This window comes from Mastigoproctus giganteus, chromosome 6 (assembly GCF_048544385.1).
Source record: "Mastigoproctus giganteus isolate SK-2022 chromosome 6, ASM4854438v1, whole genome shotgun sequence".
NCBI lineage: Eukaryota > Metazoa > Arthropoda > Arachnida > Uropygi > Thelyphonidae > Mastigoproctus > Mastigoproctus giganteus.
The window spans coordinates 204,770,997-204,785,443 of record NC_143580.1 but is presented as its reverse complement, the minus strand read 5'-3'; the positions used below and the strand labels follow the sequence as shown (position 1 = coordinate 204,785,443).

Below are 14,447 nucleotides of genomic sequence, written 5' to 3'. Positions count from 1 at the left end.
TAATACTAATATTAATTTCTTGACCATTTGTATTTTGTAAACATACTGAGAAAAAGTTGTTTACCTTACATAGTATTCACTCCATTTTAGTCGTGAAAATAGATTTATTGTATGTTTCTGTTAAGTTGCAGATTTAATTAAATGGATGTAATAATATTTGTTACTAACTACCTTTTTGTTATTCTGTGTTGGGGGTGATGTAGAATTATTATATGAATATATTATGAATTTATATATATGTGTATATATATATTCTTTTATAGAAATGATGACTATATTACTGAAAACAGTGCATCAAGTGAACAAAATAATTCTTCTCTTCATAGTGAAACTTTGTCTAAAATTTCTATTCCTGTTCAACAAAACTGTGATGATCCTGGTGATATTAATCCTCAGTCAAAATACCTAGAATTTGGTAAGAGACCTGTGGCTTTAATTTTCTTTTGAAATTTGAAATGTGTAAAGCAGTGGTTTTTTATTAAAATTTGTTTAAATTGTTCTCCACATTAATTTGAGAATGAAAATAGTCTTCCCTTTCACATAGTAATAAAAGATTCCTCAATTATCTTTTCCATTTTGAAGGTACATAAAAACATGATAAAATAGGTACAGAAAAATTCAGTTTAAGCCTAACAATATTTAATTAACATATTGACTGCCACGTCGGCCGTTCTCTGTCTGATGCCGTTAGGTTTTTTTAGGTGCTGCGTTGGACATATATGGCTGACATCCTCTGTTTCAGTCTGAGCTGTGTATCAGACAATTGATGGGAATTTGTTATTTTTGAAAAGCGTGGCCCTTGGTGATACATGTGATGAAATTTACTTGGTGCTATGAGAAAAAATAAGAGAGTAACTACTAAGCATTTAAAAATTCTTTATTATATGAATTTTGCAATTACAAAATTATTAAGATTTGTGATGTTGATCTAAACACATTATAGGCTGATGATAACAGTCTGGGCAATAAGTAGAAACTCTTTTCTCCTTATTGCTAGGTGCATTATGTCCACAGAAGCCGATATATTATATATGAATATAATATAATATATGTATTCATATATTATATATGAATTAACTATATATTCTTTATAGTTAATTAGTTAATAATTAGTTAATTCATATATGTAGTTAATATATGAATAAACTTGAAAAGCCAAAATGTGGCTTTTCACGTTTCTATTTCCGTGCTATATTTAGTAAATCTGTAACTATCTCTTCCCAAAAGAATATATATTTTTTTGCATGGCACACTTATACATTGACAAGCTTGTTGTTTGTTTGTTATTTGGTTTTTAGGAGCATTAGCAACTAAGGCCATATTTCTTCAGGATATGTGGTGGTCATTCCCTGACCTTTCCGCATCCTCCGTATTTGGTGGTCACAGGCTCAAACCCCAGTCTAATCAAGAAGCGTGTGCTGTGCACTGCTGCTCCTGCCTACCTGGCTACGGAGGCACCATATTGACAAGCGATATACCAATTATGTACTCTATCAATAATTTGTGGTACCACTTTATCTCCTTTCTTAGTGTTGTGGCATATGAACCCATTTTGTCTGTCAGATCAATGCCTGCATTTCCTTTATTATATGCTAGAATAGGAAGTGGTTTTTGTTTGGCTTCTTTTTGTCTTCCTTTACTGGTGGAGGGTCCATCAACCATTTCTGGGCCATGCTTTGTTGTGAATAGTGTCACAACTTGAGCATCTTGCCACTTTAGAACAGTTACATTTTTTTCGTCCTTAGTGGTGTTCCACAGGTATTTCTGTTATCGTGTGTTTGCTTGCTGGGTAATGCTTCTCTAATGGAGGTTAAGGCAACCAACTCTTGCTATTATTCAATGTGTACAATAAGGTCTCCGGGCAAGTTCAATCACTAATATTGATGTTCCAGAAAATGCCTGTGTTTTATATGATCGACTAGTGGTTTAATCTTAGGACAACAATCTTGTGTTTTCAAGACCTATTCTGAATCGTGGAGAATAGGCTCGCAACATCAAGATGCCGCTGTGTTATTCATTCTGAGCTCCTTCTGGTAGTTAGACCTCAGAGTGCTGCAAAATTATGGCTCTTTCACTATAACTTGTGCTGTGGATAATGTGTAGCAAGAGAATGGCTAAGAGGCAATGATGAATAAACAAAACATGATTTATTAAACATATCGTACAGATTAGATAAGAGAAATAATTTGTTGTATCTTTAATATAGAAAAACAAAACTCTATACCTTTATTACTAAATAGCTATAGGTTAGTATGTTTATAATACATGTATGCCAATTGGTCTATGTTCTTCCTGTAGCCTTTGGTTGACACTATTTCTCGTACTCTACAGAACCGACAGCATCTCACTGTCCAAGTATTTGGGTACCAGTGTAAGGATGGCATGTAAGTTTGACCATCACAACTGATAATAATACATTTAGTAGTGGGTCTTGTCAATCTTACATTCTAGGGTCTAAGCGCGATAAAATAGACACTTATCATAGTGTGTACCTAGGAGGCGGGATGTCCGTTAATGACATCAGTAAGTAAAGGATAGGTCTTATTGTTTGACAGTTTCATTCAATTACCTATCAGAAAACTAGGGTGAACTTACCAGCACACTCCTGGGTACGTTCGGGGTTAGTAGTTCAGAGCAGGAACCACGACATCAAACTCTTGAGACATCCTTTTTTCATCAGTTGATCTCACCAGAAAACTCTCTCAGGGTTCGGCTCACTTGGTTTCTTAATCTCTCTAGATTTTCCTCCTCGTGTTCTTCTGTCTGTCTCTGTTCTCCCTCTATCTGCACATCCCTTTCTTTCTCCCCTCTCCACATATATATATGTCCCCCCCTTTTTGAGCTTCCAGAACTCATATTGGTTCACAGGTTAGTTTTGCGGGGAGAAGAAAAACCCCGGGGACTGTCATCTTGGAGACCTAACACAGCCAAAATGGGATTTATGAGGAGCAGGGGCAACTTCATATCTGCATGGGGGCTGCATCTCCAGACTGCCCAGCAGAGGTTACCAGACATAAAGTTCGCTCACTCCTACACAAGAAAACTCCGAACAACAAGCATCCCATAGTTACCTGGTTCAGATTACACTAAAAAGTATTCCTTAACTGACGTTACTCTCCTTTCCCCAACGAAAGTCACTTACTTTCTCACCATTTTTATAAATATTACGTTCGTCCGATCCGATCGAGTGACGATTTCTTGCTGTGAACCAGCCAGACTCATAACGGTGGAATAGTGTTTCAGCTGCTGCTTTCCCTATCGCGGCATCAACGAGCGCATGCTAGAGCGAAAGAAAACAACCTTTTACAGGAAGTGGATGTTATTCTACAAATATATTAGTGGCAAAAGTATAGGGTGACTTGGAGTGGTGACTGCTTCTTGAAGGTGAGCCAGGAGTAAAAATGAAGATATTTTTACAGTGGTCATTCCCCCTCCCCACCATCTAGTTTTGAGTACATGACTTCTTTAGGCATAAGTTTTTTATTGGCTTGTAACGTACCAACAATGTTTTTTGGTGAAGAAATGATAATACCAGATTGTTGCTCATATAAAAATTGTCTACAAGGTGGGACCTTCATTTAGAAGTCCTTGTGATAATTCTTCGCAGACCTTTGCAGCTAAACCTACAGATTTTTCTATAATTTTCAGATTTACTCGACCAGGTACAGGCTGGCCTCGATTAATGCGATTAATTTGTCCTGCTAGCGCAAAACGAAAATGGGTTAATTGAATATAATAATCAAAAAATTATAATTGGTCCTTGACCTTCTGGAATGTCTATAAAGAATTTTAAAAATACCTTTTAAATAACTTTTTAACAACTGTATACAATGTAAAATATAAATAAAATAATTATGGAATTAAATGTTTATTGCATAAAATAGTGGTTCCCAAACTGTGTGCCGCGGAATATTTTAAATTTTCGATGGAAGCACAGCGATACTTGACATCTCTCAGACACTGCGCGAACTACTAGCTAGAGGTAGTTCACAGTTTCAACATTTCTTATTAAGTTGTTTGGACCTAACTACTAAACAGAACTGTTAGGTATTTCTTTTGGTCTAGGTGCGCTGTGAAAAAATTACTGAGACACTAAGGGCGCTGTGAACCGAGAAAGTTTGGGACCCTCTGACATAAAATATACAATGAAGAAATGACTGTTGCAGTAATATTTGGACAGTGTTGACTTTCTTTTTTCATCAATCAATTTACAATAGCCGACAATCTTCTCTGAGCCCTGGCGAAATAAATATCGCAGAGAACCTCACGTCTTTTGTTTGAGGTTCTCTGCGATATGAAAGATTTCATCTAGTTCTTTTACCGTTATCTCCTTCGCGGTAACATTTTCATCTGGCTCATTTAAAAATTAGAATTTTTAAATGCAAGTCTGCATTGACTTTATTAGCAGATTGAACACACCGAGGCGGGCAGCAGGCAAACGTTTGTTTATTGCCTGTCCGATGCGCAGTAAGCTTAAAGCGCGATTCAAATCTTTTTCAACTATCGCATTAAAAAAAAAAATCGTTAACTGGAAATTTGCATCGTGTAAAGTGAAAAGTGGTATAATTTTTTCAAATAGTGGTAACTGAAACATGCGTTAATCGAACACGCGTTATGCGAGGCCTGGCTGTATATCCTTCAGTGGAACACAGCTTGAAGAGCTTGATTCCATATCTGCTTTATTTGGTATATATATTGTTGGAATAAGAGTTTCGTCAAGTTTAATCTTGTCTGGTAGAAAACATTTTATGATATTTTGAGCTACACAACATCTGTCAGGTGGTGTACCTTACTGGGTCTGTCCCCTGGAATGGCGGTTTCATTTGCTGAAAAAGTGAATGAGACATAACAACATGACAAGACATAACAACATGACAAGTAAGATGAAATACTGCCCAATCTTACTAGTCCATCCACATAAGAACCTCGAAAAACTTCTCATCAGCAGTTGTTAGAACCCACTTTTTTAGATGACTCTGCTACAAAGCTCAGGTACTTTGAATTTTTCTGTTCAGCATATCTGTTTGTTTCTGTTACAATAAGATTTATGGCTTCTTCATAAAAAAATAATGAAAATGTCTCAAAATGAGTAATAATACTTGCTATGTCTATTTGTAGTCCCAATTTGCATGTAAAATCAAATCTTTTTTGGCATCCTTTTTGTTCAGTCTGTTCAATAACTTTATTTTTTTTTTTCAGTCACTTCGATCTCAGGCTCTTCAGTCTTTTCACTTTACTCATCACTGTTTTCTGCTGCCACCCAGCCTTGAAGCATTTCTTCAGTATTTTCTGGTATTTCAGTATCTCCTTCATTTGATGAAATATCCCAGTCAGGATCTTTTACCAAATCATCTGAATTGAAATCTTGATTTTCATTTTCAGAAGTACTAAGATTTTCAGCAGTTTTTCTCAGTTCCTCTTCTTTTAGCCATTGCTTTTTAGAGTTTTTTTTTTTTTTTTGTTTTTACAACTCACTTGTACAAACTTGTGAAGAAAGTAACAAAACACAATAAGTGCACTACCATCTGTTTTTAATGAACTTGTTTTGACGAGTTTGCAATATGTTTGTTGTACAGCATGCATGCAATAAACTAATCACAAACTACCTTCATTTGTGTGACCTAATGTGGTCACACGTATGTGTCTGACATGGCTTCTCAAGGAATGAAGTAACTTATTGAGCCACGTCAGCTACATATGTGATACAAAAAAAGTTTTTTTTTGAGATTTTAAAAAATGACATAACACTGACATTACAATATTAATTTTAGAATTACAAATCAGATTATTTTTAGGCCCTGGGGAAATTTGTTTTCTTAAACTAGTTTGTCAGTCAACCTGTTAAGCTGTCAGAAAATTTGTTTTTTCACTTCATCATCCATATTTTTGAGATATTTATGGAGTTTTTTTTTTTGTATGGAAAGCAAGAGATAAGGTTTGTATACCCCTAATATAACTGCACTGCTAAACATACACATGCCAGGAATGAAAGTTTACTATTTAAAGTTTGCAGAATATATGAGCAAAATACATTACAAAATTACTTTTTCATTTGTTTTTTTGCAAACAGAAATATGATCAGTGTTTAGGAGTAGAGAACAATACTAGTCAGCTTAACATTTAAATTGTCTTTCAAAGGGATATATATATATATGCACATATTTGTCATGGAAGTTGATAGGTAAAATAAATTTAAGGAGGAACTGGACAGGCATTTGGAGGGAATGGTGTGATTTTTTTTTTTTTTTTTTTTTTTGGCTGATGCTGCATAAGCTCATACACTTGCTTTCTTGCATCACATGCCACTACTACTACTATTTCAAATATATGTGTGCTAGCTGAAGTGATGATCACATTTTTTGAATATCGGCAAAGTTAGTTAGTTTGTGCAAGTTTTTATGATTTTCATTTTATTGCACTATTGCAATATGTACACTATGTACTTATTTGTGATAAATACATAGTGTTTGTTGTTCTGATTGCAGAGATGTGTTAATTTTTCTAGATGGGTGAATAATTCAGTTGTTACATTAAACAGTTTGCTCAAGATGATGGTGAGTCTTCAGGTTTGGATTTGCCATTTTGCATATGAATTGTATTAATGGAATATTAAACTTATGATCATAGATATATTCTTAACAGCACACATATAAAAAAACAAAAAAAAAAAAATAAATAAAAATAAATAAAATGAAATACTGGGGGAAAAGGCCTGCATCATTAAGATTGCAGAAATTTTTATGAGCTTTTCACACTGTGGCCAACTTTGTCAGACGAAGATCTCTTGTTTTTTCCCGTTAACAACTTGGGTTTTTTGTCCAGCAAAACATGTAATCGATCGTTGAATACCCACAGTTCACTGACATCTCGTGGCCTTAGTTTTTTGCTACAAAAACAACACAATGTTCCAAAATAGCACTGAATATAATTAACTTCTCAAAAATATTTTATTACCAAATTAAAGATATGAGTAATTTTTTCTTGATTAATAAGCAGAAAATGAATGCAATTCAAAAAAATATATATATTGAAAATAGCAACATCTTTGGATTGGAAATGCTAAATGAACTTATCGTTCCCATTGGTAGTGTCCAACATAGCACTCCCCACAGTCTGGACATTTGATCTCATATATAACCCCACTTGTACTCTCAGTACAAGATCTTTTACCTTTGACATGAGCGCCTCCGTAGCCAGGTATGCAGGAGCTGCGTAGCACATGCTTCTTGATTAGACCGGGGTTCGAACCCGTGAGCCACCAAATATGGAGGATGCGGAAAGGTCAGGGAATGATCACAGCATATCCCCGGAGCAATATGGCCTTAGTTGCTAATGCTCCTAAAAACCAAATAATCATTGACATGACTGTGTGCAATCTCTGCCCTGGCAACTGCACACAGTGTGTCTGACAGCTGCATAACATTCTAAAGATTCATTCTGTTCAGTGTGGATAGTAGGGAATGTTTGCAGTAGCAGTGCATGAAAAAGTCAAAGTTCTCAAGGAAGGGGTTGGATCATATTGGGTCACTTGATGTTAATGGGTTAACTGTTGATGACCCTGCTCAGGTTGCTGACAAATTGAATAGGTATTTTGCATCCATATTCACACATGAATTTTTACTGTAGGGGATGTCAGAAGTTTATCAAACTCCAATGGGGAACTAAATGACTTTGTGATGATTGAAAGGAAAATAGAAGAGAAATTATTGAAGCTGAACATAAAAAAGGCACATGGAATGGATGGGATCTATCCAATCATATTAGGTGAGTCAGCAAAGGTGGTGAGCTGGGGCCCTTGGCTGTGGTTACGGGCACATCCTTTTATTCAGGGGGTGTTCCCTATTCCCTATGGGCGTGGCGCCTCCGTAGCCAGGTGGGCAGGAGCAGCAGTGTGAAGCACACACTTCTTGATTAGACCGGGGTTTGAGCCCATGACCACCAAATACAGAGGATGCGGAAAGGTCAGGGAATGACCACCGCATATCCCCGGAGCAATATGGCCTTAGTTACTAATGCTCCTAAAAACCAAATAGCAACAACAACAGTTCATAGAGGGTGACACGAGTGGTTGCAGACCTGTCAGTTTGACATCTGTTCCAAGGAAAGTGGTTGAGTCACTAGTTTAGGTGGGTGGTGCGGGACTGTCTGGGCAAGGGTGCAATTGTACTGCAGTCGCAGCATGGATTTGTTGAATGGTGTTTTTGTCTAATCGATTATGGTGATCTAGTGACTTGGGGGGGTGGATGTAGAGAATAATTTCAATGTATACTTGGATTTCAGGGAGGCTTTCAAAGCTGTCGCATATAAGGGACTACTGTGTAGATTGAAGCAATGTGGCATTAAAGACAAGTTACTGCTATGGATAAAAGGATGGTTAAGTGGAGATTGACAGCGAGTGGTCATCAATGGACACTGCTCTTCATGGACTAATGTTATCAGTGGAGTTCCCAGGGTTCAATGCTGGGCTCCATTGTTGTTTTCAATATTTAGTAATGATATTGATGAAGGTATATTGGTCTTAAAGTCAGAGTTTGCAGATGATATAAAGGTTTGCAGGATGCTTAACGACATTAATGACTGTATGCTACTGTAACAAGATTTTAAAAAATTATGTTGATAGCTGAGAAATGGCAGTCAAAGTTTCACATTGACAAATGTAAAGTACTGCATATGGGTAGCAGTAATCTCAGAGTAACTTATCCGTTGTGTGGAACTACACTCAGGGTAGTAAAAAATTAAAAAGATTTGGAGTAATTGTGTACTCAGATATGAAATTCTCTGAGCATTGTAGATGTACTGTGAGGACAACTCATGGAGGTTAGTCAATGATATACAGAAATGTTGCTAGTGGGGATAAGGGGGTGATTATCCCTTTGTACAAGCCTGTGGTCAGGCTGCATCTTGAGTAGTGTATGCAGGTCTGGAGGCCCCACTTTAGGAAGGATGTAGATCTGAAGGAATGGGTGCAGAGAAGAGCAGTTGGATTGGTGCTCTTACCCAGAAATGTTTCATTTCTGCAAATTGCAGCGTGCCTAGGCTCCTGTGGAATGATCTGATTGAGGTGTTTAAGATCTTGAATGGATTGTGTAAGCTGAATGTGAATGGCATTCTTCCTCTCTCCAATGAAGGGTCATAAATTGAAGTTCAGGAAAATGGTTGCAGGATAGATGTGTGAATGTTTGCCTTCATCCAGCAAGTGGTTGATTGTTGGAATAAGCTTCCATCTTGTGTGGAAGTGGATGGTTCGAATAAATTCAGGGAAGAACTAGACAAATTCCTGGAGGGTAAGGATGGGTGAAGTGTGTTGTGCATCTGTGGTTTTTTTTTTTTTTGGCTGATGCTGTATAAGCTTGATTTTTTGCCTTGCATCATTTGCCACTACTGCTATTCATGAAATCTTTGCCACTTTGTTGTGGCTCTGTATATTTGTGTATGCATGCTAATGATATATGCTTAACTGATGTACACTGTCATATTTCATTTGAGTTTTCAGGCAAGTTTCCTTAATAATTTGCATGGGATTACTGGGTATGCAGGAAGAAATTTGAAACAAAAATAATGATCAACAATAAACTGTTTCTCAAATGTTTAAAAAAAAAAAAAAATAAAAAATCCCACCATGTTCACTCTGTATAACTGAAGCTTTGGTATGTGTGCTCTAAACATTGTGATGAGCACTGCAGATGGGAGAAAAAGTTTGTTAAAGTTATATCATTTTGCATAGTAATAAACTATTAGTTGCATGATTAATAGATAACCCTGTACTTTCTCATTAAGAACCAAGTGAATGAAATTTCTCGACTACTTTTTTCCAGAACCACATTTTGCTTCAACATGTCATTATGGTGAACAAGTATCTAAAATAAAAAATGCTGGTGGATGTTTAGCAGTACCAACTACGTGTGCTTCATTTGAATCTTGGCATCAAAATACTTCTGAGAACAAAAACGTTAACAGCCTCCTTCATCCTGAATCAACTGCTACTACTCCAACTAGTACCTCTTGTTTGGTTGAAATGAGTATGGTACGAAAGTTATACTGTGATAGTACAAAAATAGTTGCTGGTAAGAGGATATTTTTATATATACAAAACTGGTTTTATTTATTCACATTGTTTCCTATAATCTAATTTAATAAAGCTTCTACCCCAACCATGTTTTGTATTACTCATTACTCATTTGGCCATTCATCCATGCAACATATCAGAGTTAAATGTGCTAAACTAGAAATTTTACCTCAGTTGAAATTTGTTGATCATGGAAATTTGCTGGTGTACAATTATTGTAACAAGATAAGTGACAATACACTGATAATTAGCAGTGGAATGGCATTTACTGAACATTAATCAACCTGTAGATTATTGGATTTGCACACCAACTTTCATTCATTTGTATTTGTTGCCTAAAAGAAAAGCAAGTGGTGCCAGTGGATTGTAGTGGTTTAAAACACAAGTCATTACCTATTGTGGAAAAGGTTGCCATTGTTAAAGAAATTCAATAGTAGGGCTTCATTGAGGTGATTGTTTAGAATATTGGGCACTGGCTTATCAAGGGCATGTTATTTTTACTGTATTGCACCATATACTCTTTCATTTACTCTGTTACCTTGCTTCTAATGTAAGATATCCTAATATTTTTATTTGGCATTTGTAATATAAATACTGAAATCCAAAAAATTCTAAGATCCAGCAAGAATCAGGTACCAAGATTGATTATATTTTGGAGGTGTGACTGTACCATGATCACACTGCAAAGAACTATATAAAGACTAAGACCTGTAGTAGCACATGTGCTGATATATACATATTTATGTTATGATATGCTTAAATAGCATTCTCCTTGGTACTTCACTGTAATTAATAAGTTTCTCCGTGAGTACTGCTATATTAATAGCAAGATCTTTCAGTCCTGTTAGTCATTATTTCAAATGTAATTGCCTCTTCAACAGTGGGTGGGCAGAAGCTGTCTTGCAAACTTGAAGGTTGGATGGAAGAAACTTTGCTCAGTTAGATTGAGTTTGAAGTTTAAACATGGCAGGCACATGTTATGGTTTAATTTTGCAACTGGACTGTCAGGTCTTTACTGGTTGGTAAAGATCTGATAGTCCAGTTGCCTGCCCTCCACCAATAAAGAGGCTGTCACATTATGGTTTGGTAAAGGGCATAATGTGGAAGGGATACAACTGTAAAAAGTCTTTATCACAATGTATAGTGCTAAATAAAGTTTAATAACATCCTGTCACATAATTGGTGTAGTCCTCCAAAAAGATGCAACTTTAATTAATATTGTCTTGCAACACTAATCATGTCATTCCTTTGCTTTCATTAGACACTACCATTATTGCTCTCTTGCTTTTGTAAGGATTGCTTATTGAAATTTTGACTTTCATAGGGAAATACTTAAAAGAAGAGAAAATATCATTCCTAATTTCATAAAGTAGTTAATTGATTGAATTTTGATAAGAAACAGTTAAGGGTTCTTCTTTTACACTGTGTTTCATAAAGTCTTCTTTATTTTACCAAATTTTCCTGCTCTTTAATTGACATAAGAGACAAGGTTGTTTAAGAAAATATATGCCTTATCTTTGATTCTTTTTAAATCATTTCAAAGTATTAGTGTAAGGCTTAGTTTAATTAAAAGAATAAAATGACAAGCAGATCAACTTGATAGCTGTTGTGAAGAGTTTTCAACCCAGGGAAATGTTAAAAATCAAATTATTGCACCATGAATGATTTCAATGTGTATGATCTGTAATACTATTGATTTCTTTACATTTTGAAGAAAATGATTCCATCTGTTTCAGAGTTGCTGCCCATACTAAAACAAAAACTTTCAGTAGAAAAATGAGATTTTAGTGTAATTAGAGGTTACACTAAAATCTCATTGATAAAATGTAATAAAATCTCATCTATTTTCACATTTTTGTTGGGGAAAGCTGTCACAACAGATGAAAAGTTTATGGAAAGATCCTATATAGTAATGTGGAGTTACCATTTTGTGCAGAAAGTATATCAGTAAGGAAAAAGCATGATTTGTATCAACAAATGAGTAGTGCAATCTTACTTTCTTAGAATGTTAGTAGAATAACTTCTTTAGGAAATACTCAGTTCTTGGCAGTTCTGGGTTTGTTCTGAAAGCATTATTAGTTTATAAAGTTTGGTACACTGCTGGTGATTATCTTGAACAAATGAACTATGAAAATTTTGAAAAGTTAATCAGAGAGAGAGAGAGAGAGACATGTTAAATGTTCTACCAAAGTGTCATTTGCCTGTAATTCTTCATATCATACTATTATTATGATTGCAAAATAGAAGCAATTTCATAGTACAGGTGAAACCCATTTATGCTTTGTTACAAAGAATCATATTGCAATATAAGTGGGATTGCATTAGGAAATTCTAGCTGTTTTTTGGCATTCAAACTTCATATGTACTATCAATTTTTCTCATCTGTTTTTGTGCGATTATTGCAATACTACTACTAAGAAAAATCATGCAAAGAATAAATGCAATTTCATTGTTTCAACCAGTGGAAAATACGATAAACATACACCTTTTGTCAAAAAAATAAATTGTTACTCACAAAAACTGCTTTTCTGTGTGGATCTATTGACTGCTACATTTCTGTTTGGAAATTTATAAATGGTCGAAAATTTGGTAGAAAAAGGAAAACATAATGCGATCCATGTTCTTTCAACTGCTAAGTAGACATCAGCAAAAAAAACTTATGCATTTTAGTCGTTACTTTCAAGTCTTTCATATTTAAAAAAAAAAAAAACCTGTTTGAAGGGTTGACTTCAAGTCAACCCTTGATATGTTTCATTGCATCCCTTTGCATTCATTGCATCTCTGGGTTTCTTTTTATCAATTTCAATAAGGCATTTTAACTGTTAAATTGAAAGGGAATCTGTATTTTCTATTTTAAAAAATTTAAGTCCAGTTTTTTTAACTCCAGATATTGCAACAATTGACGATGGTACCAACTGGATAATGAGTAAGTTACACCCTTCTGGTACTCACATTCTCTGCGGCGATTTTAACCTTCCACCCCATCTCAGCCCTCTCCCTCAGCGACTAATGAACAATCTCTGTCCATTAAAGTTTACGATTATCAATGAGGAGCCAACAAGAGGCATTCTATGTTCTGGAATTTGCAGAGTCAACATTTCACCAGAAACGTCCTTCAAATCAGATCACGACCCAATTGCATTACTTCTTGTTCTGCCTATGCCCAGCTTCAATTGCCATAATACTGGGGGGGGGGGGGGAAATCATATTTTCTCGACTTTTCTGGATCCTAAAAAGTGCCTCGAGGCAGCTCAGTCTATTCCATGGCATGTGCTTGATGGATGTGACCCAATCCTCGCAGTTGATCTAATCACAAGATGGATAAATACAGTCGCCCTCTATGCGTCAGCCAAAACAGTACACATTTCTCCAAGAACTAGAGCTTGGTGGACCAAAGATCTAGTGCGCAGTTTCCACAACAAGCAGTACCTTCACAGGCAGTAGAAAATCTCTGGCATAACCCAAGATTGAATCCTATACTCCAGAGCAAGAGCTATTTTTAACGGACTCAAGGCATCAGCAATAAAGAGATACACCGATGCTACCTTGTCTAAAGGAAAAGCGCCATACTCACTCAGACGCAGTCTCATTAATTCAAATCTTGATCTAGATAACTGGATGGACTACATTTCAAGATTCAAAGTCAATTCTGCTTCTGCTGAAATTCCTCTCCAAAACTCTCAATTTGCTCCTACTGATGACCTTTCCATAATTTCCATCACAAGACAGCAACTGATATATGCTATTAACTCCCTGCGTCCATCTAGTACCGCAGGCCAAGATAAGATATCTCATTTCATAATTAAGTGCCTTAGCCCCTGCATCCTAGATGCATTACTCTCAATCTACAACTCTGTTCTTTCCACACGAGTTTTCCTTGCTCAGTAGAATGAATACTCTGAGTCCACTGCCTAAGGTTAAAGTGCCAACAAGCCTAAAAGATTTCAGACCAATATCACCTTCTTCCACCCTCCTCAAACTTCTTGAAAAGGTACTCCTTCCAGCATTAAACAAACAGCTGATGCCACAGAAGCCGAAACAGTTCCATTTTACAGTCGCAAATAGATCGACCATAACAAACCTCATGGCCGCACAGACATAAATTCTTCAAGCCTTCAAAACTAAATCTGAATTAGCTATTGTGTATGCCGATATTGAACCTGCTTTTGACAGCCTAGATGTTACAGCCCTTCTCGGTCTTCTACAATTCTTCAGGATTAATGGAGACCTACTAGCTTTCTTCACCGCCTTATTGAGGAATAGAAGTGGCCACCTCACAATGAAGAAGACCCACTTTACAAGAAAAATCAATGCAGTCCCACAAGGTGGTGTCCTGTCTGGCCTTCTTTTCTCAGCCATTCTAATTCCTTTCATGAGTTCC

The 14,447-nt window shown here is 36.0% G+C and overlaps 1 protein-coding gene across 1 annotated transcript in view; it reads left to right on the top strand.

Annotated features, from left to right (window-relative positions):
* LOC150084896 (mitotic checkpoint serine/threonine-protein kinase BUB1 beta-like) overlaps positions 1-14,447 on the top strand; it is a 202,759-nt gene that overhangs the window by 74,168 nt on the left and 114,144 nt on the right. The window contains exons 7-8 of the mRNA XM_090376385.1: positions 264-415; positions 9,816-10,064. Coding sequence (XP_090232511.1) covers positions 264-415; positions 9,816-10,064 — 401 coding nt within the window. The remainder of the gene's footprint in view (positions 1-263; positions 416-9,815; positions 10,065-14,447) is intronic.